The sequence below is a fragment of the Lemur catta genome, chromosome 15 (assembly GCF_020740605.2).
Source record: "Lemur catta isolate mLemCat1 chromosome 15, mLemCat1.pri, whole genome shotgun sequence".
Taxonomy (NCBI): Eukaryota; Metazoa; Chordata; class Mammalia; order Primates; family Lemuridae; genus Lemur; species Lemur catta.
In genome coordinates, this window is record NC_059142.1 from 35006830 (window position 1) to 35034231 (window position 27402).

The 27402-nt window shown below is 40.2% G+C and overlaps 1 protein-coding gene across 2 annotated transcripts in view; it reads left to right on the forward strand.

The window, feature by feature from the left end:
* The window catches only part of LOC123620739 (speckle type BTB/POZ protein), a 68736-nt gene extending 42413 nt beyond the window's left edge, over positions 1-26323 (forward strand). For both annotated transcript variants that reach the window (XM_045526232.1, XM_045526233.1), the window contains 9 exons: positions 4764-4909; positions 5551-5672; positions 7562-7713; positions 7840-7967; positions 15539-15716; positions 18695-18750; positions 19260-19382; positions 23580-23722; positions 25050-26323. In XM_045526232.1, the coding sequence (XP_045382188.1) occupies positions 4832-4909; positions 5551-5672; positions 7562-7713; positions 7840-7967; positions 15539-15716; positions 18695-18750; positions 19260-19382; positions 23580-23722; positions 25050-25194 (1125 nt within the window). In that variant the 5' untranslated portion in view covers positions 4764-4831 and the 3' untranslated portion in view covers positions 25195-26323. The remainder of the gene's footprint in view (positions 1-4763; positions 4910-5550; positions 5673-7561; positions 7714-7839; positions 7968-15538; positions 15717-18694; positions 18751-19259; positions 19383-23579; positions 23723-25049) is intronic.
* The last annotated feature ends 1079 nt before the right edge of the window (positions 26324-27402 follow it).

A 27402-nucleotide genomic window follows, 5' to 3' on the forward strand; every position in this document is an offset into this window, starting at 1 on the left:
ATTAAAGTGTGGGGTTTTCTGTCTTTTTTCTTTTTTGGAGACAGAGTGTTGCTGTGTCATACGGGGTAGTGTACAGTGGCATCATGGTAGCTCACTGCAACCTCAAACTCCTGGGCTCAAGCGATCCTCTTGTCTCAGCCTCCTGAGCACCTGGGACTATAGGTGCTTACCATGATACCTGGCTGATTTTTCTATTTTTAGTAGAGATGAGGTTTAGCTCTTGCTCAGGCTGATCTGGAACTCCTGAGGTCAAGCAATCCTCCCTCCTCGGCCTCCCAGAGTGCTAGGATTACAAGCGTGAGCCACCTCGCCTGGCCTATTAAAGTATATTTTTTGATGAGACTCAGACGAGGTCTGTCCTCACAAGTCAGAATTTAATAGAGTAAGCAGGAAAATAAATGGTGGTATGTAACAGATATGTTCAGCCTCAGAGTTGTCAGTATACTAGAAAGTTTGCTAAATAAATTTCCCATTAGAGAACTTGGACAGTCTTGTCTTAACTTGTTTAAAGCCAGGAACAATATATTTTGGCTTTAATTGTCTCCTACAAAGTTTCTTAAAGTATGACCCTCAAGTGTATCTCTTCTTTTCTAAAATTGTTTTTCTGCTGGCATCTGCAGCCATTGGCATGAAGTGCTACAGAGTTCATGTAGCACCAGGCTACTTTGCTGATGAACATTGTGCCCAGGGTGCCTGCTATAAGTGAAATTAATTAGACTTGTGCTTTCCTAGTCAATTTCCCTCCCAGCAGGTTGTGTGGTTAGAGCTCCTCAGAGTCTGAGACTGAGTCTCCAGTTCTACTAGCTGCAGGATTGGACATTTTAAAAAATTGGAAGAAAGATGGTGTTATTAAAAAAAAAAAAAAAAAAAGACTTGGCTACAAAATAAGTCAGAAGCAAAAAGGATGGGAAAAAACGGCCATGACCAAAATTTTATTTTTTTCTAGTTGTAATAATGGACCAAGCTTTGGTAGCAACAATTGAGGCATTAAAATAAACTGGGTTTTAAAAATTGGCCTTTCCTAGGTCTTAGAGAATTTGTAAATTGTTAATTGTTAGATACATTTAAAGTATTTTTTTTGTAACTTCAAAATAAGCTCAAATTAGTATTTTATGATTGCTCGGTGTAGAGCTTTGCCTACAACCCACATCTCCAGAGCCAAATTTTTTGTTCTTAACTAATGTATAGAATGCACATATTCATTGCCACCCTGCTCCAAAGTAGGAATTTTGAAATTTCATTCTGGCCATTAATGGTAACTGGAATTTGTAAAACTGGCTAAGTTGTATTTACTGGTTATGAGACAAATAAACAGTTCTGTGAGAATGTTGTCCATCAAATGCAAGGATATCTTGGAGGTAACTACAGTAGCATTTGGCCTCTTTTCTTGATGTTATGGAATCATGAATTCCAGGATCCAGGGAGGTCCAAATGCCACTTGCAGTGCTTAAGTTTTGCTACCTTAAGTGAGACAGCATACCATGTGTATAAGACTATTAACTTTATCTATGATTTCATTGTAAATGCCTGTAGGGTAAGTGTTTATGACCAATGGAAACAAAATTCCAGTTATTAATATATTACTCTGTGAAGGTGCAACTATAGCTTATTAACCCCCCTCATGTTTATTACTTAAGTAGTCACTGAATGTTTATGAATTGAACTAGTATTCAGTGTTTTTATTATTGTTGTTATTCATTTATATCAATTTGTATAAATAATGTACTACACATGTTATTCCAAAACTTGCTTTTTTTTATTAGCACTGTGTTTGATGCCCATGATGCTAAAGATCTAGTTCATAAATTTTAAGTCCTAAAATATAGTTTTCCAATATATGGAAATAAAACAATTTAGGTATCTATTCCTCTGCTAACGGATTTATATTAATAGTTTGTTTCTAGCTTTTCATTGTAATAAGCAATGGCACATTGAAAACCCTTGTCTATATATTCTTGTGCCCATATATAGAGTTTCTCTAGGGCAATGGTTCTCAAAATGTGGTTCCAGGACCAGCACCTGGGATCACCTGGGAACTTGTTAGAAATGTAAATTCTTGGGCCCATCCCAAACCTCTGAATCCAAAACACTGGGGGGGTAAGGTCAGCAATCTGTTTTAAATGGTGATTCTGATGCTCTCTAAACTTGAGAACCACTACTCTAGTGCATATATTAATATAGTTAAAAGTGGCATTACTTACTGTCTTAGGGTATGTGTATTTTCAGCTTTGCTATCAAATTCCTATCCAAAATATACTTACTGATTTATTGTCTCAGCAACAGCATATGAGACTTTCTATTTCCCCATACATGGCATGGTTCATTTTTTTTTCTTGCTGGTCTGCTAGGTATAAAATGTTTAAGAGCTATTTTATTTCCTTTTTTTGGTAAGCAGTGTTTTTATAGGATAGTTGACCCTTTTCTTATTTGTAGAAACACTTTATATATCAACTTTTCTTTTTTCTTGAGACAGGGTCTCATTCTGTTTCCCAGGCTGGAGTGCAGTGATGTCAACGTAGCTCACTGCAACCTCAAACTCCTAGACTCATGCAGTCCTCGCACCTCTCAGCCTCCCAGGTAGCTGGGACTACAGGCATGTGCCACCACACCCAGCTAATTTTTTTTTAATATATTGTAGAGATGAAGTCTCGCTACATTGCTCAGGCTGGTCTCGAACTCCTGGCCTCAAACAATCCTCCCACCTAGGCTTCTCAAAGTGCTAGGATCATAGGTTTGAGCCACCACACCCAGCCTCAATTATTATATATTAATAAAAGTGTCCCTTTGTCATGAATTGCAAGCTTTTTTTCCCCCTAGTTTGTCTTTTGGCTTTGGTGCTTTAAAATTGTGACCAAATTCACCAATTTTAAAAATTGTATATATTTAAGGTATACAACATAATGTTTTGATGTGAATATACATGATGAAACTAGTACAGTCAAACCAATTAGCATATCCATCATCTCATAGTTACCTTTTGTGTGTGGTGGGGGGGGTAAAAGCATCTAAAATCTACTTGTTTAGCAAATTTCAAGTATATAGTACACTATTATTAACTAATCCTAAATGTTGTATGTTAGATCTCTAGACTTACTCATCTTACATAACTACAACTTTGTATACTTTGACCTACATGTCCTCATTCCCACCCTCCTACCCGCTAATTCACTAATTTTTTGAATGGCTTTTGTGTTTAGGAAGTCTTTGGAGGGGAGAATTTTGAGTTGGATTTGATTTGCTACTGGTATACCCCATTGAGATGTATAGTAGTTACTTGCAAACGATCTGAGGCTTATGAGAAAGGTGAGAGTTGTAGAGATTTGGGAAACATTTGTATAAAGGCAGAATTTGACACTGTTGGGATGGGTAAAATTACCATTAAGAGAAGGGAGATTGAGAAAATAATTGAGGATTAAACCATGAGAAGCAACAGTGGAGGAAGAGAATCTAGTAAAAGAGATTGCGGAATGATCACAAAACAGAGAGCAAGGAGAAGAATCTGGAAAATCGAGTGGTGACAGAGTGTAAGCAGGGAGAGATCTCTAATGTTACAGAGAAAGGTATAAAAATGTCATCTTTCGAGAGAGAAGCTAGCAATGGGTTGAGGCATAGAAGACTATTCAAGTTTGCAGTAAAGTGTGGGAGAAGATGAGGCAAAGTTAGAGGGGTAACAAGAGTCATTTTGCTTTGGGAGTGGAATATTTGTGCCCTAAGAGAAGGAGCCCATGGTAAGGTTATGTCTAGTGTTAATTATGGTGTTTCCTTTTCAGGCAGCCTTTTCATAAATGTACTTACATACCCTTTGAGTAAATTAATTTGGTAAGATAATATTGAGTATTGTGCAAAGGATTAAAACAGAGTGATATACTTGTGACTAGGAGACTACATTAGGTGGACTTCTCTGAGGTTAACATTTAAATTTGGGACCTGAACACTAAGGAGCCATTTAAATGATAGGTAAAACAGTGGTTCCCAACTTTTTTGACACCAGAGACTGGTTTCATGGAAGACAGTTTTTCCATGGACAAGTGGGTGGAGTGGGGGCGTTGCCACCTGTGCTCCACCTCAGATCATCAGACGTTGGATTCTCATGGGGAGCATGCACCCTGAATCCCTCACACGTGCAGTTTGCAATGGGTTTCCCGCTCTTATGAGGGTCTGATGCCACCTGATCTGATGGGGGGCAGGGCTTGGGCAGTGATGCCAGCAAGGGGAGCGGCTGTGGGTGGGGCTTCACTCGCCTCCTGCTGTGCAGCCCAATTCCTGGCAGGCAGTGGCCCCTGGCAGGCCTGGCCCTGGGGTTGGGGACTGCAGTCATGGAAGACAATTTTTCCCTGGACAGGGGTTGGGAGGAATGGTTTTGGGATGATTCAAGCATATTACATTTATTGTGTACTTTATTTCTATTATTATTACATTGTAATTTATGATGAAATATTACACAACTCACCATAATGCAGAATCAGTGGGAGCTCTGAGCTTGTTTTCGTGTAACTAGACAGTCCCATCTGGGGGTGATGGGAGACAGTGACTATAAATACAGGTGAAGCTTTGCTCACTTGCTGGCTGCTCACCTCCTGCTGTGCAACCCTGTTCCTAAAAGGCCACAGACTGGTACCAGTCTGCAGCCCAGGGGCTGAGGACCACAGGGGTAGAGCATTCCAAGCAGGAGACAAAGTTTCCAGTCTCTAGAATGTTAAATAAATAGTAGGATACTGTACCAATAATCTAATAAAGTCTTTTTGCTTCTTGGATCTGAACAGGGTGAAGAGAGAACAGAAGAAGTCTTTGCCCCCAGCTTTGGAAATCTCGTTTAACCTTCAAACTGGCGATGTCAAGGGTTCCAAGTCCTCCACCTCCGGCAGAAATGTCGAGTGGCCCCGTAGCTGAGAGCTGGTGCTACACACAGGTAAGTTCATGTTTTCACCCTGAGGAGGATTTGGTGGACAAAAGGAATAGGATTGCTTTTCTACATTGGATCCTGCTTTCTCTGGGACATAACCTCCAGATAGCAGCTAGATACTTGTCAGCCTTCGATTCCTTGGTTTTCCACATGGAATCTGAATCCATTAGGCTAGTGTTTTTCTTTGGACATTGAAAGGGGGAATCTTTGAAACTAGAGCCTTGCATTCCCCTTGAAGGAATTGTGTTCTATGGTTCTTCTGTTGGGGAAATCAGGTTTGAGATTTGCAACCCCAGGCAGTGGCATCAACATCAACAGACTCATTTTAGGTATGGTTTTGTCGTATGCTCTCCCAACCCTGTCCATGGTGGGAGTTGTTTTTTCCCTGTCCGTGTTTTTCTTACTTTCTATTCAGTGTTTCTCAGAACCGTACCCGCCCCCCCAAAAAAGTTACAAAAGCAATTTGGTCAGGGTGAGATTTCTTAAAATGTGGGTGAGGGATCTAAGGTGAGAAAAGCTGAAAACAGTGCTATCAATCCTGTGGGGATTATGCAGAGGGAGGGAGGGGAAATGATTATCTGATCTTCCACCTGTTTTTTCAGCTTGTCCACTTCCTATTTAATTGCTTCCTGGTTTTTTGTCAACAGATCAAGGTAGTGAAATTCTCCTACATGTGGACCATCAATAACTTTAGCTTTTGCCGGGAGGAAATGGGTGAAGTCATTAAAAGTTCAACCTTTTCATCAGGAGCCAATGATAAACTGAAATGGTGAGGAAGAAGACATCTAGCTATAAAAATCTTTCCAAAAGTTGCTGGTTTTGCTTGGTTTTATGGGACACTGACTAGAATGTCCTTGAAGGCAGGAACTTTGTTTTGTTCTTACTGTATTCCCCAGTGCCTAGCACAGTGCATGGCACTTAATAAGTGCTTACTGAATATTTGTTAAATTAATTCAATGAGTATATCAGGGATCAGCAAACTCAAGCTATAGGGTAATGAGTAAAGAGAGCCAGGGTTATAAATGATATCCATACATGATATGAGTGGTGACTACTTGGCAAACTAGTGAGTGTCCTTCTAAAACCAGTAGTGGCTACTCAGCTCCAGCTAACCATAGCTATGTGTGAATGAGGGTTGACCGTTGCCAGACTCTCAGATTTTTCCAGAAAAGCAAGAAACCTAGATTTTAACGAAAAATATCTGATTTTTAAATTGCTTGCTTTTAAACAATAAAGGGGATTCATTTGCTTCTGTAACTGGACTAACCAGGATGTGAGATGGTTTGAAGGTAGTTTGATCCAGCAGGGCCAGTGGTTAGATTTCTTTCTCTCTGCTCTGCGCCACTGTCCACACTGTTGGACATCTCAAGTCTAGCTTCCCTTGTGCTTGAAGGATGACTGGCAGTAGCAATGGCCATAACCTACCTTGTGCCAGCAGAAGTCTTTGAGCTTTCTCTGAACTAACTCTGTGGCCAAGAATATATTATACATGTACTGACTGGTTTATGTCTGCATTCCCTGATCTATTCCTTGAGGCAAGGGTACCTTGATCTGGGAACGGGGGTCAGTCCTATCCAAACCTTGTGTCGTCTTGAGGAGGAGCAGCGGGCAGTTAAGGACATAACAATACAGCCACCAAAACACATTCTGAACCACCAGTTTTGACCTCTGATAGCCCACTGAAGAGTTGTTTATTCATTCATGTAGTATTTGTCACCTGTGTACATTATGCATTATACTGTTAGGTTTTGAGAAAACTGTTTATTCTTAGCCTTTGTATTTAAATCCACATCATTAGCACAGAGTATAGTAATGTATGTGGCATATGCACTCCTAGAGAGGCACTGGATTGGGCCACCTGTTTGAGAGAGGTGCCATAATACTGGCAAGGCCTAAGGATGCATATGGCCTGTCCATTACATGTGGTAGAAGCAGGGTCTGAACCACAGACAGTTCACCCAATGACCTTTACAACTCACTTGAACCTATTAAATATTTCTGAATTTTGTTTTAATTCATCTGTAACAGATTGGCATCTCTAACTATTTAGAAGTCTAGCTTGGAACTCTACCCTGTGTAATGACAGACTTTTGTCTGTGCTTCCTCCGTACTGCCTCCTTTATTTTAATCTTAGAATATTATTGCCAGTTTGATAAAAAACCTGTAAAAGATTGTGTATTATTCACATATTTTTCTAAAATACTTCTTTTTTCCCTAAGGTGATATTAAAGGGGTTATTGACTTTTTTTTTCCATGGTGTTTATAGTACCACAAAAATTAAGAGCTCCCTTTTCCTGAGATTGAGGATTGGAATAGAGCAAGACTAGGCTGAATTTTAAAATATTTTAGGGAGAAAAAAAGTGAATGATTTGGGAGATTATGAGGAAAAGGGCGGAGAAGTAAGAGATACGTTGTCAGATTCCAGAATGCCCCTTTATTATTGTTGTTTACTTTTAAAAAGGTGACCCAGCTTGCTCTAGAAACGTGGTTCCCAAGCAGTCATTCTACTGAATCATAATCTTCTGGTACAGGACCTGGACTTCTTTTTTTAAACATCTCCCTCTCTTGATTCTGATGTTCCAGTTCCGTCCTGTCACTTCATGAGCCTTTGAACATGGATGCTTTCAATGCTTTTTTTTCTTTCTCTGTTTTGGGCAGGTGTTTGCGAGTAAACCCAAAAGGGCTAGATGAAGAAAGCAAAGATTACCTGTCACTTTACCTGTTACTGGTCAGCTGTCCAAAGAGTGAAGTTCGGGCAAAATTCAAATTCTCCATCCTGAATGCCAAGGGAGAAGAAACCAAAGCTATGGGTAAATGTTTTCCTTTCTTTGACTTTTAACTTTCACGTGTGGCAACTTCAAACTTCACACACTGATGAGTTGTGGATTTGATGTGGTTTTGAGTAATCCTAAATATGACTTTTTTTCCCACTCCAGAGAGTCAACGGGCATATAGGTTTGTGCAAGGCAAAGACTGGGGATTCAAAAAATTCATCCGTAGAGATTTTCTCTTGGATGAGGCCAACGGGCTTCTCCCTGATGACAAGCTTACCCTCTTCTGTGAGGTGAGTGCTTTTACCCCACTGTGAGACTAGCAATTCCCAGACCTGATGGGTACTGGTAGACTTGATATGTTGTGTCAGGGGTGTAGAATGAGAACAATCCCCAAGCGGAGTGGTGCTGTGCCAATGTTATTTATGTGACTGAACTACTTTATGATTTCGAAGTTGTTGGGCATCTCAGCTTTCCACTTGTTACTGTTCTTAAAAACAAAGATTATGTGCTATCTTGGTATATGTCAGTTTTAAGTTGCTTGGGTCAGGATTCTGGCTTTTTCACTGTGGGCTTTTTTTAGATAGCATTTGGAAGGACTTGGTCACTTCAAGCTGAGGTGAATGGCTAGAACTAAATATGTGTATCTGTCCTTTAAACTTTCTGGCTCCTCCTTGAGTGTGAGGTCCATGTGTGTTTGACTGTGGCTCACTTACCTTTTCTGCTCTTTGAACTAGATGACACTTAGCAGGAGTTGAGTGCCTGTGGTTTGTATTGCTGAAGTAATTATGAAATAGGAAGGTGAGAACCGTTTTCTCTAGGGTGAAGGCTAGGAAAGCTCTCTAGCTCAGAGTTTGCTAGGAGAGTTAGCTATAGTGAGCTAGGAGAATCCTCTCACCTGCAACCTAAGGGCCTTTCCTAGGTTTACAGGAGAAGCCCTGAAGTAAAATTCCCAAACTAAAAGTGAGTTGGAAAGTGATTTCTTTAATGAATATACTAATTAGTCATTTCTTGCTATTATGAATACATTTATAAATACTCGCAGGCTCACAGTGTAATAAATGAACAAAACCTCTAGTCAGCTGGGGCGTTAGTGTTCCCCGTGTGTCGTATGGTCGGGGAGCCACTTCCTAAGCAGCACCAGTTGATGATCATAACCACTGTGTCATCATGGGGCAGGGTGCAGTTGTTCCCCAACTGCCAATTCACTCTGTCAAATAATAGGCTCACACTGTGAGTTAATGACAGCTTCAAAGGCATATCACCACCTGTGTGGCAGGGAAGGGAGTCCCTTAGGAATCTTGCTCTTTTGCAGAAGAGGCCTGGCCAGCGGTAGCAGACTTCTGTATTTTAACAGAATAGTTGCTAATGATTAGAAAACTTTGGAAGCGTGATTTATTAAAATACCACACTGTATATGTAATATAGGGTTTACATAATCACTTTCCCTTCTCCCTTTTACAATTGCTAAGTAAAAGAAGGAAATACTAGAGTGATAGCATCTATATAAATACATAATATGTGGCAGTTGTTTTATGTCTGATAAACCTGAAATTTGAATTCTGTCTAAGTCCAACTGGTCACAGATCATATTCAGTTGCCTGAATGAAGAAACAAGAACTATTAGGTAGTTTTGTATGAGGATAGGTGTTATTTAAACAGACCGTAGTGTTTTTCTTTTCTTGTGATGGAGTCTTGCTCTGTCACTGTGCCGTGGCATCAGCCTAGCTCACAACAACCTCCCACTCTTGGGCTCATGCAATCCTCCTGCCTCAGCCTCCCAGGTAGCTGGGATTACAGGTGCGTGCCATGATTCCTAGCTAATTTTTCTATTTTTAGTAGAGGCGGGGTCTCACTCTTGCTCAGGCTGGTGTCAAACTCATGAGCTCAAGCGATCCTCCTGCCTCAGCCTCCCAGAGTGCTAGGATTCCAGGCTTGAGCCACCGTGCCCGGCCCAGACTGTAATTTTAATCTTCACTTATCTTAGAGACTTGTATTTCAGAAAAAACTTAAAAATAGTAGAAAATTCTAGTTTCTGTTGGAAATGAAAGCCAATCTTGAAACTGTTCTCTGAAGAAAATCTCCTCTAAATATTGCATCTGGCATTTTAGGCCGTGCCATAACCTTTATTGCAGTATTTTCAAGTCCACAATGGGTCCAGCTTTTTCTTATATGCTTCCCCCTCCCTCCCCAATCCATTCCAGCTGCTCCAACCCCTGTCTTGACGTTCTTGATTTGGAAACCAATTGGCCTGCCCTCACTTGGCAATCTTTTATCCTGTGGTTAAGTCTGAGGCCGAGTTCCAGCTCTCTCTCTCTCTCCCTTCATTTCCCCATATGAAATTCTCTTAGGAGAAATCCTGTGGTTAAGTTTAGATTTGCCTTGACTTAGAAGGGAAGTGAGATGACACTTTAGAAATGAGGAGATGTTGAACAGGGAAACGTCTGCTGGGTTCTGCTGATGCCATCGGTTTCTTACCATCGAACCAGGTGTGCCATCTGTTCCTCTCACACTTCTTTGTTGGCCACAGGTGCTGAGTGTTGCTTCTCATACTTGGGCTTATGCCTAGTGAGACTTGTTTCTGTTCCAAGGCTCTCTGTGGACTTAGTAGCATTCAGCATTGCAAGACAGTTGCGTGGGGGTGTATACTGGATGTGTGGGTTTTAAAGATATCTGCAGCTCATCTATGTTCTTAGCACTTTTCATAGCTAGATCATTTTTGATGTACTTTCTATCCCTTTGACCGGTTGTTTCCCTTCTATCAATGGAATCTTTATAAACAAGTTTATTTTAACTTATATTTTATTTATTATTCATTTAATTAGTATTTTCTTATTATTTAAAGGCCTTTATGAAGTTGATGTTCACCTAAAAATCTAGGTTCTGAGTACCCCACTGTGCTCCATTCTGCACTTATCCTTGGGCTCAGGTACTTCTCTTCTATCCTGATGGAATAAGTGCAGTTGTTTCACAGAGTTTTTGATGCTCCCATAGGCCATAAGAGAATTGAATCCTAAGGTGAAACACTGAGAATCATACATTTGTGTTTGGCCTTTATTTCAGTGGTATTACTGTTACTGAATGTTTAAATGAAACTAGATTGCAGTCTCTGAAAATGATGAATGAGAGGTCTTTTTTTTTTTTTGAGACAGAGTCTTGCTTTGTTGCCCGGGCTAGAGTGAGTGCTGTGGCATCAGCCTAGCTCACAGCAACCTCAAACTCCTGGGCTTAAGCAATCCTACTGCCTCAGCCTCCCTAGTAGCTGGGACTACAGCCATGTGCCACCATGCCCGGCTAATTTTTTCTATATATATTTTAGTTGGCCAGATAATTTCTTTCTATTTTTAGTAGAGACAGGGTCTCGCTCTTGCTGAGGCTGGTCTCGAACTCCTGATCTCGAGTGATCCACCCACCTCGGCCTCCCAGAGTGCTAGGATTACAGGCGTGAGCCACCGCGTCCGGCCGAGAGGTCTTGTTTGTAATGTGCCACACTGAATTTGCTTTCAGACAAGGTTGGGTGTGTTCAGGGTGATATGGCCATAGACACTGGGTTCACTTTCAACTCTCAGTGGTGTTTTTGTCTATTAGGAAATGTGGTGATTCTTCCAAATTGATACTGCATAGTTAACTTATTTGAAAGCATTTCTTCAGGCTTTCCTGAATTGTCCCTTATTACAATCCTTTGAGCTAGGTTTAGTTCTGTTTTCTTCATTTCATGTTACAGAGGAAAGAAGCAGTGCTTAGGAAGGTCAGGTAATTTTTCCTGACATTGTGCAGCAATGTGTCAGGTCCTTGTCAGCTCTCCATTTTCCATCTCTAGTCTGCTATGCTACCCTCAGTGGAGCTGAATGCTATTCACCCAAGGAAGCACAGGCTCTCCCAAGTTTTCTTGACAGAGGATATTTACTTTGGTAATTAAGGGTGCAGTGGCATGTACGTATGGTACCAGCTACTTGGGAGGCTGAGGCAGAAGGATTGCTTGAGGCTAGGAGTTTGAGGCTACAGTGCGCTATGATCATGCCTGTGAATGGACACTGCACTCCAGCCTGGGCAACATAGTGAGACCCTGCTCTGAAAAAAATTAAAACATAAAAAAAGAGAGAGAGACAGACATAAAAGCATGTTAAAATTATACTTTTAATTTTCTCTTTAATAATTTGGTCCACAGAAAATCTTCATGAAATGTTTCCGCTTCTATTGATCCATTTCTTCCAGTATTTATATTGAAAACAAATAGCTGTTAGCAATAAAAATACATGTTTCCAACTTCATTATATATGCCTTTGACAGGTAGAAGATCCCAGTGGCTCTTTGTGATGTTGCAATTGAAGTTGAAATATGAAATAACATATAAAATATGAAATACCAAATATGAAATATCCAGATAGTAGTTAACTCATTTAAAACATCCGTTTCCTTCTCAAACATCTCTTACAGCCTGGGAATATGTATTTTTTGCCAAACTTTAAATAAGTAGGTCTATTCACTTTTTCTTTTTTTTTTTTAATGAATGGATTATTTGGATATATTTAGTTGCAGTATATGAAAATGCCAATATTTGATTGTGCTTGACCTACAAAAATGGTGATTTCATATGTAATATCATTATAGGTTATAAAGCATGATAATGTAGTAAACCTGCACCACCCAATCTAAGAAGATCACCAATAACTTGGAACTAATATGTATGTGCTTCTCCCCATCCATGAGACTTATGTCCCCACTTAGAGGATGATAAATACTGTTTTGAATTTTATGTTATCATTTCCTTGTTTATTATTTATATGCCTGAATAATACATTGTTTAGGTTTGTTTGTTTTTGAGCTTTATAAAAATGGTGTTAGACTGTGTGTAGTCATCTAGGACTTGCTTTTTTCATGTTATGTTTCTAAAATGTATCTTTTTTCTTTTTTTTTCTTTTTTCTTTTTTTTGAGACAGAGTCTCACTCTGTTGCCCAGGCTAGAGTGCCGTGGGTGTCATCCTAGCTCACAGCAACCTCAAACTCCTGGGCTCAAGCAATCCTTCTGCCTCAGCCTCCCAAGTAGCTGGGACTACAAGCATGCACCACCATGCCCGGCTAATTCTTTCTATATATTTTTAGTTGGCCAGCTAATTTATTTCTATTTTTTTTAGTAGAGACGGGGTCTCACTCTTGCTCAGACTGATCTCGAACTCCTGGGCTCAAACAATCCACCCGCCTCGGTCTCCCAGAGTGCTAGGATTACAGGCACGAGCCACCATGCCTGGCCAAGTTTCTAAAATTTATATTGTGGATTTAACTATAGTTCATTCATTTTTAGTGCTGTATAATAGTCTTGTGTGAATGTACAATGTATCCCTTTTCTTGTTGATGGACATTGAGGTTGTTGCTAATCTTGCTAGTAGAAATAGTGCTGCTGCTATAAATAATTTGTATGCAGTGTCTTTATTTTTCTTGATTGTTTTAATTATAGAGAAGTTTAATGTACTTGCATGGATTTTACTTTTTTATTTGTGTAGATGAAATGTACAAGAATTGGCATAGTCTTTATAGTCTTATGAAATTTTCTTAAGAAAAGGAATTGACTTTAAAAGTGAGACCCTTTTACAACTTGAAATTTAGAGGATTATACAGCCTTCCTTGAGACATTTTCATGCAGTCATTTATAAGATGACATAAATGTCACAGTCACGTCATCTTCACAGCTGCAATTCTGAATGAGTCTCTGTAGTCAACTTTATAGGCATTAAAAAAAATCTTTAGTTTTTCTAAAAATGGTCTCATTTTAGCATCATCATTTGCAGAGGAAAACAATCCCTTTCTAAGTTAAAAGTTTGGGCTCTGAAGACTCATTTGTGAATGCCATTTAAAATTTATTTTTAATTAAGCGTATTTAATGTTGGTGAGAGGTGCCAGACATTCAGAGCTCTGGAGACTCCAGGCATCTATATATCTACAGAACAAGCCTGGCTCGGATAGTAAAGGCACATTCTCTTTTCTGCTGTGGTCCTGTCTGTGTCCAGAGAGAGAAATTGCTCCTGTGAGAGGTGTCACAGACTTTGGGCCCCACTCATTATCAGTTGTGCGTCTAACCAGCAGAAGGCCCTCTGGTAACCACAGTTTGATTATGTGAGATTCAGCTTTAGCACTTCTTGCCAATTCATTTTACCCAGTCTACTAAATTGCCATCAAGTGTTAATGACTTTGGGCTCCTATCAACCTGGTTTAATTCAAGCTGGGAACCCAGTGCCAAAAGCATTCTCCATTCCCTTCATTGGCCATCCCAGGAGATTCCTGCCTTTCCCTATGAGGAAGTTGGATTTAATTGGTCTTTTCCTTGTTTTTTTTTTTAATCAGTATTTTGGAGCTATAACTGGGAACCAGGTGACTTCTACTTGTGGTGTTATTGTTATATCAAAGAAGTGAGGGTATTAATATGAGAAAGTGGCTGACCCAAATTCGAGATCTTAGAACAAGAGAGAATCTCTTTGGGATGGTTTGTGCTGGGTCTTGGGCCATTAAAATAATGTTATAATCTGGCTCTGATAAATGTGCTACTAATGCCAAGCACATTCATAATTGATTAACTTGGCTGCTTCATTGCTCAAGACCATAACAGCTAGTTTTAAACAAATGAATAAATTTCTTGACCTAATAGTAAATATCTCACTCCTGCACAGAAGGGACTGCAGGTCATTAACTTTGCCTCTAGGTTTATGACTGCGTTTAAGGGATGACTTGCATCTTGAAGGTTAAAAGAAATCTGGGTCATTAAAGATGTTCCTAAGCTATCTTTCTCATCTGACTCAGGAACAGCAAGAGTAGAGAGCTAATTCTCAAGGTTTGTGAGTTCTGTTTTGAATTTAACTTTTCTAACCTAATGTGATATAGGAGATGAAGTATTAGAATGATTGTTAGGCAGACAACTGATCTGCAGGGTCTTATCTACGGCTTGGTAACTGACATTTATTTTATAATGTTATGTGATTTTTAAATCCTTGTATTTGGTACCCTAACAAATTTATCATGAGTTTCACTGACCCATCTAGAAGTTAACTTGGTTTTTATCTGGGCTGAACAGTTAATTCAGCTGGTTAAAACATGCCCCTGCAGAAGCCATGGTGGGAAGTTGGATTCCTCTACAAACCTATTGTCATCATTCTGTTCCAAAGCTATAATTACATGTGTAGTTACAGCCAGCCATCTTGTATGTCACTGTCACAAATGACTGAGTAAGGGTATAAAAGTTGTGGGAACCCACTAGTTATCCCTACTGGAAAGATCTTCCAAGCCCAGTTCTTACTGGTAGTGGGTCAATAGTGTCATGTTCGGTAAACTAACGTTTTTGAGAAAGTACCAGTTATTTAATAGGCCCCAGAGAAACTGCATTTTATTTGCATGTTCTAGACCTAACTAAAATAAGTGAAGTGCTTTTAGGCTTAAGTTACTGGATTTTTTTATTTCTAGAGAGTTTAATTTAAATGGTAGTATCTATAGGAGTTGTTTTTAACTTTTTGCTTAAAGCAGAATAAGGTAAATAGTTGAGGTTTATCATTTATTTCTATCAGTTTTTTCTCCCTGACAGCTTTGCATAGATTTGTAGTGCAGGGAAGTGGAGCTTATTAGACATTGGAGGAGAAGGAGATTTGTGGGTCTCTTTCCCCATTGTCTTGAGATGGTATAGAATAAGTATGACTGTGACAAATAAGTTACTTGATGTAGAGGATGAAGCCTTCATTTGTGGAGGTGGTTTCTAGAGAAGATGATTAACATCAGTATCTGAATGTACTGTAGCAATAAGGTAAGAGTCATCTCTCCGCCTGCCAGGAAAAAAATTCCTGGTTAACGAAAGCTTTGGTTTGTGTTTCCTTGTCTTTCGCAGGTGAGTGTGGTGCAAGATTCTGTGAACATTTCTGGCCAGAATACTATGAATATGGTGAAGGTTCCTGAGTGCCGGTTGGCAGATGAGTTAGGAGGACTGTGGGAGAATTCTCGGTTCACAGACTGCTGCTTATGTGTTGCTGGCCAGGAATTCCAGGCTCACAAAGCTATCTTAGCAGGTTGGTATTTATTCATGAGGAGCTTGCTTTATAGTTTTGTCGAAACAAGAAAACACAATGGCTGCCTAATCACCTTTTGAACAATTTCAACTTTTTGAACTCAGCTGCAAAAAAAGCCCTGCAACTAAATGTATTTTTATATTGCGGTGACATTAGTGCACATAACCAAAAAAGCTGCTCGCCATAAAAGTAATATTTCTGTTTTTCCTCTCTGTAGTGGGCTTAGGCCATCATCTTAAAGGAATGGACGATGATGTACAAAGGTATTGAATGCCTTTACCCCTATAGAGTACATGTCAGAGCACTGGTTAAGAGCAGGTGTCAGTCCCTAGACAAGGGCCTAGGATGTAAAGGAGAGGATTCTGGACTCAGAACCAAATACCACCTAGCTAACTTCCCAGCCCTGTAATATAACACACCAAAAGAATGAAACTGTTGCGCCTAACATGGAGGATCAGGTCTTGCTCTAATGGGTCCTTGGTCTTTAAGATCAGAGAGAATTGACATCAAGGACAAACTGATGAAGAAGAACTGACTTCACCACATGAGAAAGGGTAAAAGTCAGCCACAAACTTCTCTTCAGACCATAAGACCTAAGGGAGAGTACATGAAACTCCAGACAACACACTTCTTACCAAGACCCTTGGCTCTATCATTCTAAAATACACACCTGGTAAAACCTTGATCTGCCAGTCTAACCATTTTCCTGTTCCCTCTCTCAATTAGGTGTTACTAGGTAATGCTCAAGGAAGCCATTAACTCTTAGGTTAGTGTCGCCATGCTTAGCTAGGCCCTCAACACTGCCAGTTAATCTTTCTACAGATGTATATAGTCAGCTCCCTTTCTTTGTCTCAATGATAGCTATTTCAGACCCTAGCCACTCCTCTTTAACCTCCAACTCCTAAAAGATATCCTTGCCACTTCTTCCAAAAGAAAATTGAAGCCCTTTTGTCGGAATTCCTTCAACTCCTGCTCTCATATCACATGCATTCTCAGAGGAGGAGGTGTTCTTCCTCGTGGACAAAGCAGACTGTTTTTCCTACATCTGCTCTGTTTAATATCCCATCCTGCTTTCTCTGAAACCTTAGTCTACTATTTATGTCCTTGCTGTGTGGTATCTTTACCATCTCTGTTTCTCTTGTCTCTTCACCCTTAGCCTGTTATTCTCTCTCTTTTCAAGTTAGCACATTCACTCTCTACTTCTTTCCTCCCACTTATCCTCAGATCACCTCCATGCTACAAAGGTAATTTCCCAAAGTTACATGATGTGCTAGTTCCTAAATTCGAGAGACTCTTTTAGTTCATATACTATTTGACTCCTCTCTCCTGGTTTTCTGCTGGTTCTCTGGCTGTTTCTAATCTGTGGCCTCCCTCCCTCTTCTTCACCCATCCCTTTAAACATTGGTGACCCCTAATCACCTGCTTCAATTCTGTTTTCACTCTTCTGTTCTCTCTGAGTGGTTTTACTTATTCCTGTTGCATCAGCTGCTGAATACCTACTGATGACTCTCTGGACATATCTGCTGCTTTGGACCCTCACTCTTTTTCTTAAAAGCACCAATCCTTTAGCCTTTAATTGCTGTAACGTATTTATTTAGTACCTCATAGTCTATAACCCATCTGAGATAAGAACAATGAGAATTACTATTCTTTTGCTATAGATTAAGAAATCGAGGTTCAGTGATTTGCCCAAGATTATGTGGTTAGAAAATGGCAGAGCTAAAATTCATCTTTTCTGACATAAACCATAGGCCAAAATTTCTAGTTCTCTGTTAGCTCAAAGCCCTAGTATGTAGTCTGTCTGTTCTGTCACTCTTAGGTAATAGTTGGTAGTCTCAACTCTGGCCGTAACCCCTAATTTATTCGACAACATGAAGAAATTTGAGTTCTTAGCCATTTTATTACTTTTCCTGGTTGAAATTTTTTACTTACTTTTCATGGTGTTCATTGGACTAGAGTAGGCATGGGTTAGAGCATTGTTCCCTAATGACAGAAATTAAGTACTGAGAAAGAAGATTTTATCAGGTAAGGTTCTTTCAAGGGCCATAAATCATAAAAATATCTTAAGATTTTTTTTCTGCCTTGTTGGGGCAATATCATCTTCATTAAGAATGCATAGCTTGGGCCGGGCGCGGTGGCTCACGCCTGTAATCCTAGCACTCTGGGAGGCCGAGGTGGGTGGATCGCTCGAGGTCAGGAGTTCAAGACCAGCCTGAGTGAGACCCCGTCTCTACTAAAAATAGAAATAAATTATCTGGACAACTAAAAATCTATATAGAAAAAATTAGCTGGGCATGGTGGCGCATGCCTATAGTCCCAGCTACTCGGGAGGCTGAGGCAGTAGGATTGCTTAAGCCCAGGAGTTTGAGGTTGCTGTGAGCTAGGCTGACGCCACGGCACTCACTCTAGCCCGGGCAACAAAGTGAGACTGTGTCTCAAAAGAAGAAAAAAAAAAAGAATGCATAGCTTGGAAGGACAGACAACCTGCCATAAATGAGCATGCACCTCATCTAGTTAGTGGATGCTATCATGCCCAGTTCTTGACCTTGCTGTGTGGTCCCCAGAGGTGGAGAAGGCATGAGGTCATTGTTCCAGGCAAAACCCCCCAGGTATTAGGACACCGTGTTTGACCATGAAGGACCTTCCATTTGAACCCCAAATCTATACAGAGAATATATTAATAGTATTGTCATCCAACATAGATTACTTGAGTAATAAATTTCCTTAAAGTATGAATAGTTAGAATAGAGCTAATAAATTATTTTGAAAGTAGTGATTTCTTTTTTTCCTTCATGTATTATAATTCCTCATTATAATAGATGAAGAAAGGAATTTTATAATTCTGGTATAATTTGAGGCCAAGGCCCTTTTGTGTAGCAGTGGGACAGGAAAGAATATGATCTCTTCATTATAACTGGGAAGAAACAAGAGATTTCAACGTGGTAACTTTTTCTGTTTGTTCCCCTTTCACTTTGTAGCCCGTTCTCCAGTTTTTAGTGCCATGTTTGAACATGAAATGGAGGAGAGCAAAAAGGTATGTAACAGGATGAAGACATGGCTTTTTAGCCAGGTGAATAGGGTCAGATAATTTCACAGTTTGGCCACAGATTTGTTTTCCTAATTATTTTTTTCTTACTGTGTCATTAAAATAGAGTACAGGTCCCTGAACAGACATATTCTGAGAACAGAGAGAGGTGGTCTGGAAATATTCTAGATAAACTGGACTCACTTATTCCCCAGGCAGATCATCCAAAAGTTTTGAGTGAGGGTATTTAGACATGTGTTTCTGTACAGAAAACTCAGGAAAAGAAAGGTGAAAAATCAAAGATAGAGTTGTTTTGCTGCTATGTTTGAGAAAACAAAGATAGAACATATGATGGGAGAAAAGTCTATTATAATCAAATAAGGCAAAGAGAAATTTTTCATTCATGTTAGATTTTAAATGTTACAAGCTTCTCTCTTCACCAGAGCTTAAAATTATAAAAATAGTTTAGGAGTTTTTTTCTGTTGGAAGGTTTCTCATTTTCAGTTTTTCTGGCATAGAATCGAGTTGAAATCAATGATGTGGAGCCTGAAGTTTTTAAGGAAATGATGTGCTTCATTTACACGGGGAAGGCTCCAAACCTTGACAAAATGGCTGATGATTTGCTGGCAGCTGCTGACAAGGTGAGATAAGAATAGAAAAGTCATCAGAAAACTAGGAGTTATTGTGACCTCTTGAGTTTTAGTCCTGGTTTACACGTATTGTTCCAGGACGATTGTTCATGGTACCCTTTTTATTCTCAAAAGTGTCCTGCTTTGAATAGTAAACTATATATGCTTACCCTGACTATGGAAAAAAGGATGAGTTTGATGTTTACCTCTCTTCTCAATCTCAACTTTAACCATAGTGATAGTAAAAATTCAGGTAATACTAATGTTTGGATTGTGCTTTATAATTTGCAGAATGTTTGAGTTTATTAACTTATTTAAACTCTGTCAGTAAGAGAATATAGTCAGCCCTCTGTATCCACGTGGATTCAGCCAACCTTAGATTAAAAATATTTGAGAAAAAAGAAACAATACAACACTAAAAAATAATACGAATAAAAAACCAATATAGTATAACAACTGCATAACATTTACATTGTATTAGGTATTATAGATAATCTAGGGATGATGTAAAAGTATGCCGATTATATGCTAATACTACACCATTTTATGTAAGGGACTAGAGCATCCGTAGATTTTGGTATTTGTGGGAGCTCTGGAACCAATCCCCCAGGGATACTGAAGGATGACTGTAATTTTTTACCTAATGTCCTGGTTAGCATTTTCAACTTTTACCAAGTAGTTTTTGAAATACACAGTGTTTCTTCAAAATTATAAGATGATTAATAACTCTTTGGGTGCTACTGCAGTAAATGTATACTTTGTAAGATACATTTCTATTTGAGAGATGTTAAAATGTAGAAATAAAAATGTGGATCTTAAGAATCAAAGAGGCCGGGTGCGGTGGCTCATGCCTGTAATCCTAGCACTCTGGGAGGCCGAGGTGGGTGGATCGCTCGAGGTCAGGAGTTCGAGACCAGCCTGAGCAAGAGTGAGACCCCATCTCTACCAAAAATAGAAAGAAATGATTTGGACAGCTAAAAATCTATATATAGAAAAAATTAGCCGGGCATGGTGGCGCATGCCTGTAGTCCCAGCTACTCGGGAGGCTGAGGCAGTAGGATCACTTAAGCCCAGGAGTTTGAGGTTGCTGTGAGCTAGGCTGACGCCACAGCACTCACTCTAGCCCGGGCAACACAGCGAGACTCTGTCTCAAAAAAAAAAAAAAAAAAAGAATCAAAGATATATGGTGATTACCTAAAACAACAGGTCAGTAATTCCTAAAATTAGGTGAAATATCATCAGATATTAGATTGAGAGGGAAAGGTCTGTGAAACACTGAGTTTAAACAAGTCAAGCAGTTGCTGTTTTCCTGCAAGATTTCTCACTGTAGCATGTTAGTGTGCACTGTGAGTTTTCTAAAAGGGAATATGGTAGACAGCATCTCTCCAATTTAGTTAACCCTGGAATCCTTCTTCTCCAGGATCACCTGGAGGATTAGTGGTCCCCAAAACACACTCTGGGACGCTGACTTCCATTGTGTAGGTGCATCAGAGAGAGCTCAGTGGCCTGCCGTCCCAGACCCTGTGGTCTGTGGAAACACCACCTGCAGGGGGAGGGATGAAAGGATTGGTATTTACCCTGGGGAAGCTTTTCTTGTGTTGGGGGTTAGCGGCAACTGGTGTGAGGGTGTTAAAAGGGCTTAAATCCTTGTCAGCAATAGACCCTGTGAGAAAGAGCACTTCTCTGCTGGAAGTGCTTCCTTCCTGCCAAGATGCTGCAACATCCATCTGAGGGAAAAGCAGATTCTGGCCTAAAGACACCAAGAGCCTTCCCAGGATCTTCTCCTGGGGATAGTCTCCTTCTACCTGCCTTTGTGCCTCAGGACAGTGCCTGTGTTTATAGTGGAGGTTTTATCTTTGTTGTTTAGCTTTTTGGAGTATTTGTAGAGGATGGGACATGTAAACCCAATTAATGCTATTGATGAAGATTGGAATAATAACTATATCCTTCTTATCACCTTTCAAGGCTTTATTAGTACAGTTGAGCAATGTGAAAATCCCATACCCTTTCAGTCCACTTCAATTCTGACCAAGGAAAACTTGCTTTTAATGGAGACCGTAAGAAAATCTTCACTGCAAGCTCTGGCAAAGTAGAAGACATACCCTAATGCCTGCCTTTTATAAAGTTAATATGATTCTGTCTGACCTGCCCTCTGGTTTTCAGTGAAGTGGTCCGTTATGCTTACACACATCAGGTGTTAACCCCCTCATCTTCTAGATCCCAGAAGAATAAGTAGAAGTATTGCAAGGCCCACCTTTAGACAGAAATACTAAGACTCAGAGTTGTGCATTTATAGAGCCAAGGTTAAACTTCTGTGTCCCTGGGTTTTCATTCTTGCTCCTCAGCCTGTGAACCTACTGCCAGCAGATTGCGAGTGCACAAGGCATGGGATGATCAGCCTGAATCACCATGCCAAGGATGGAGTGTTCAGAACAACATCTTAAGTTTTTAACAGTTAAAGGTGTTGAATCACAGCAGTGCTTTAAATTCATGAATGAGAAAGTCACTGAAGGGTGCATTTTCAAATTCCATTCAGACATTCCCATTAGACAGTCTTTGCTCTAAGCCTATTTGAAAACATTTTTACCTTTACTCCTCTTTGTGAGTTTTAGGAAAACAGAATAAGATTTCTTTCATGGGAGGATCCAAACACCTAGAATTTACCCAAGAGGCTAAAACAGCTTCTTCTGAGCTTTTCCAGTCTCCTGGGGACATGTGTAATTAGACCAAAAACAAAACAAAACACGTTGGCCAGGGCTGGGAGACAAAATTTCAATCTCTTGGGTAAGTACTGCCATTAGGCAGGTTTTTCAGAAACATAATTAAGAAAAAAAACTTTGTCCCCAACGGACAAGAATGGCTACTTTTGTCTAATTATGCAGTAGGGATCAGGGCTATTCACAGTAAAAGTCGTTTTAAAAGAATGTATTGAGCAAGGATAAGAGGAATAGTCTGGGCAGCACTGTATAAAGACTGAACATTTACTCAACCTTTTCCAGCCTTTTAAAACAAAAACGGCAACCTCATTTCTTGCTTGTCTATTGTCATTCCTGTTTTCTGTTGAAACTGTTTTCCGGTTACTCAAATGTAAAAAAGCTGCACCAAAACCAATAAAAGTCTCTTTTTGCTGCAGGAGATCACAGTGCCAGCAGATATGCCTCCTCACCCAGAATTCATAACATTGAAATTGTCCTAGTTTGATTGCCATGATTCAGCCTGGAGGGGCCTTGTGTCATTGAGTTCTGGGGCCCTCAAGATGGGGCCTATAGGGAGACTGTGCATAGCCTCAAAGCAAACCTTTCTCCTGTGAACTGATAAAAGACATTTTATTTTGTGCCTCCTTCTATTTCCTTCCTCTTTCTTATCCCTGAAGTTCCTTAGTAAGTTCATAATCTCATGTTAGAGAGCAAGTAGTGGAGTTGCAACAAAACCAATCAGCTAGATCAAATGTGCCCAGCATTAACCTAGGCCTTCTATTTTCAAGAACATTTATGCCCTTTACTTAGAAAATAGAGATTTTTAAAGTGAATCGGATTCAGTGTCTCTGCTGCTTTGTCCTTTTACCCCAAGAATCTTAACCTCAACCCCAATAAAATAGGATTCCATTTATCCTTTTCTATTTAAAAGGAGACCTTTGGTTGACCCTCATTCAGGAACAACTAGTGGCAGAGATGTTGGTGAAAGTCACCACAGGGCTCCTTTTCACAGCCTGATGGGCCAGTTGGGATATCCTGCTGGGCTGGTGACAATGGTTAAGTAGAAAGGGCTGTGCTTCACTCTAGTCTGGCTCTAAATAAAAGGATTGCAGAAATTTTAAATGTAATGTCTTGTTGACTTGAGGCAATCTAATGCCTCATTGTAAGGGTAGGTGGTAATGGTTTAAGAAAGACTTTAATCACAGTCAGGAGGTAGAATAAACTTTAGGATGTGGGTCTGGTCTGTAATTGCCATTTTTCTAATAGGTAGGCTGTAGAACTTGAATGGCAGCTCCCCAGGTTATTTTAGCTGTCTTCATTTCAAGCTTAAATACCTAACCTTTGGAGTATGGTTATGTTTTATAATTGCAGTAGTAGATTTTCATGGTCTGTGCAGTTCTGTTCAGGTAATGCAGTTACATGATGGTACAGCTAAAGAAAACAACTTCAGTAGTGCTCAGCCCCGGAGCCGAGCCGTTGCTGCTCTGACTACAGCAGTGCTTGTGTTTTACAGTACGCCCTGGAGCGTTTAAAAGTCATGTGTGAGGATGCCCTCTGCAGTAACCTGTCCGTGGAGAACGCCGCAGAGATTCTCATCCTGGCTGACCTCCACAGTGCAGATCAGTTGAAAACTCAGGCAGTGGATTTCATCAACTAGTGAGTTGGCATCTTCAAAGTTCTTCTTTCAAAATAGTTGGATAGCTAAAGAAATGAGAAAGACTTTGAATTAGTAAGTAAAACAGACAAAGTAGCTTCATTAACCTTTGGATAGTAAGTATAGAGTTTTTATCTTTTCCTTCACTTGACAGTATGGAAAATGGTTTTGCTTTCATGGGTTGAATACTGTTGGTGAGCAAAACGTTTTGCTTCCTTATAGTGATCAGGACTGATGAAAATGATAACTTGCTGGCCTGAAAAAGCTGTGTGCTTTTGGTATCATCTTTAGTTCACACTCAGTGACTTAATAAAAGACATAAAGATTTCTAGGAGAATAGAAGTGTTTTTATGAGTTAGTAAAATGTATCTAATGTTCAACTGTGGAATTGGAAAAAGAGAAGGAATAATCAGTAGCTGCGGTTGTTTTGAGAAAGAAACATTCATTCCACGAGGTCTGTTCCTTCATCTTAAGTGACAGATGACCTGGCCATATTACTTTCTGAAATAATTTGAAGGGGCCAAGACGAGTTGTGACTACAACCCCGTCTTCTCAGTGGGGCATGTTCTTCTCCCTTTCCTAATAGGGAACAAAAGTTGGAAAAAACTCAAGGAAGCAAAGCCCTCACAGTAGCAGTTCTGGGGTAAGATAGGTCTAAGACATTCCAGGTAGATGAGTGAACAATATTCAATGCAGAAAATGCCCAAGGACAGGAAATAATGTCCTGTGGGTCTAGTAGTAAGATGGTTTCTGAGGAGTTACCGACTGAAGCAGAAGTGGGAGGGACGAGACCAGTAAATGTTAGTTCTATTGAGTGTTCACTATGGGCTGGACACTTGCTTGGTGCTTTTTATATATTAACTCAACCATTGAAGAAGTGTAGTTATTATCTCCTCTTTTTTGATAATCAAATAGGCCCCAGGCTATGATCAGTTCTGTGGTGACAAGACTGGTAATGGCAAAGCCAGGTGGAAGCTCAGAGCTGTCTGACCAGGGGAACCCTTGCACCTTCTGTTTACTGGCCTCACCCCTGTGAATACAAAGAACATTGACAATGTTGACAAGAGCCTGAGGAACATTCCATTTTTTGTTTTTGGGAGTAGAGTGGCTCAAAGTCCTGGTTTTCTGAATTAAAACAGCCACAACTCAGTCACGAGTCTGCACATTGTCCTAACAAGCAAATTCTCATGCGTATTAAGGGTTCTGTTTGAGTGTTTCTTCCATCTATACGCTTTACACCAAACACTAGAAAATTAGGCTATCTAGGTAGCTGTGCAGTCCATCTTTTGCTTGCTCCCTTGGTAACCCTTCTCTCCACATTTCTCCTAGTCATGCTTCGGATGTCTTGGAGACCTCTGGGTGGAAGTCAATGGTGGTGTCACATCCCCACTTGGTGGCTGAGGCATACCGCTCTCTGGCTTCAGCACAGTGCCCTTTCCTGGGACCCCCACGTAAACGCCTGAAGCAATCCTAAGATCCTGCCTGTTGTAAGACTCCGTTTATTTTCCAGAAGCAGCAGCCACTGTTGCTGCCACTGACCACCAGGTAGACAGCGCAATCTGTGGAGCTTTTACTCTGTTGTGAGGGGAAAAGACTGCATTGTGGCCCCAGACTTTTAAAACAGCACTAAATAACTTGGGGAAAACGGGGGTGGGGGGAGGGAAGGCCCCAGGACTCGAGGCTGTTCAACCTAATGAAAATCTTGTTGCTGCGTCACTGTGTTCCCTTTGGCCTGGCCGAGTTTGGTACTTTGGGGTTCAGTTTAGGCGCTGGCCCCGAGGACATCCAGCTGGTGGTACTTCGGAGAAACCTGTCTGCATCTGACTGAGCAGAACAAATTGTCAGGTGCCTGGAGCAAAAAGAAAAAAAAAAAAAAAGAGAGGACATTGAGTTTTAAGAGAAGGAAAAGGAAAGAAGAAAGGACTTTTGCAGAATTTCTCAAAAATCAGTTTGTGGATTCCAGTGGTATTTATATTGAGAGAAACAAATTTTAGTCCTTCCAACTGTGCTAAACTTGGATATTTGTGAAAACTTCTCACCACCATACAAGTATCAGAAGAGCTCTCTTGTTGTGTTAGCACTTATTGTTTGCAAGAACAGAATACATCCTTTTATCCTTTTATGAAAAATGACAAGTGAAGGCGAAAGGGGAAGGAGGTTATTTGATCTGGAAGATGAGTGTTTTGATGTGGTGGCTTTTGCAAAGATCTTTATGGTGTTGAAAACTGGAAAAAATAATTCATCCAGAATTCATACTGTCTTGACAAGAACCATGATTCTCTGTTTTTAGATATTGTGGAAAATGTTTTTTGGCATTTTTCTCTGATTTTATTTCTCCTCCTGCCCCCCTCCCTTTTTCTAAAAAAACGAAAACAAAAAACGTACAAAACAAAAACAGAATAAGAAGAGAAGAGAAAAGGAAATTTTATTATTAATGCTGTGTGAAAAAAAATCCCAGCCCAGATTGCTCAGCTGTTCATACCTGACTTGCCGCCTGCATAGGAGCCAGTTCTGTTCCTTCTGATTAGCCTCTCTTCCGACAGGGGAGAACTTCCAAATGTTAATTTTTTCTTTTTGAAAATATAAATAATTACTATTTTGTACTGTGTGGTATCTCTGGTCTTTTGTTTCACTCACCTGGCTCATCTCTTGGGTCTGCGTTCCTTAGGGGATTTTAAAGTCCTGGTTTGATCCTTCAGCTTGCAGAGATTATATTTGAAATGTCCCGTAAGTAGTAGGGATTTAGTGAGTCTCCGTAACCTCAAGTTTCCTTTGTAAGCTATCAGCATCTGCCACTCTGTGTCCTTCTTGAGTATCTCACAGTCCATATCCTGCTGAGAGATCGAGCCCCTACCTCTGCCAAGGCAAGTAATGGTCGTGGGCTTTTTCTGCACCCTGTATGTTTAAAGACCTAATCCGCATCTCCCTTCTCTTAACCAAATATAAAAAAATGCAGGGGACATGAATTTGGAGATTTAAATAAAGGGAAATTATTGTCTCTAACTGGTTGGTTCTGTCATTGACTTGGTATGTTTCCAGAAAAGTTAATGTCTGAACTCCAGTGAGCGCGTAAGAATGCTCTGGGGCTCTCTATCTGCCTTTTCATAGCATTGTTAGGACAGTGGGGTACACTGAAGATGCACTGGCCATTTGGCTGAGATGTATATTATTTGACCTTAGATGGAGCTTAAATTTCACCTTCCATTTCCCTTCAGTGAACTTTAGCCTTTGCACAATTTCCAATTTTCTTTTATCTTACCACCTCTAGAATGGATAGATACCATCTGTTATTAATATAATCAAAGTCAGGATTTGTTTGTTAGAAACCACTCCATTGTACTTCCTGGTTTCCTAAGTGTCGCCTATATAAGGAAGTGCCCAGTTCTCCATGTGCTGGCTGCTGTCCTGTGCCTCCTTGATCCTGGCATTCCAGATCAGCCACAGATCCAGGGATGGGGCAGACACATGTCTTCTCTGCCCGTATTGTCTTTCAGGTAACTGCATTTGCTCTGCAATTCTCAGTTTTCAGTTAACTTTCATACACAGTATTTCATTTGAACTTCCCAACAACTTGATGAGTTTGGTAGAACAGGTGAGAGATAGCATCTTCCCATTTCATAGATGAGAGAAATTGAAACCCAGAGAAAAGACATGCTTGAGATCATGCAACTACTGAGTGCCA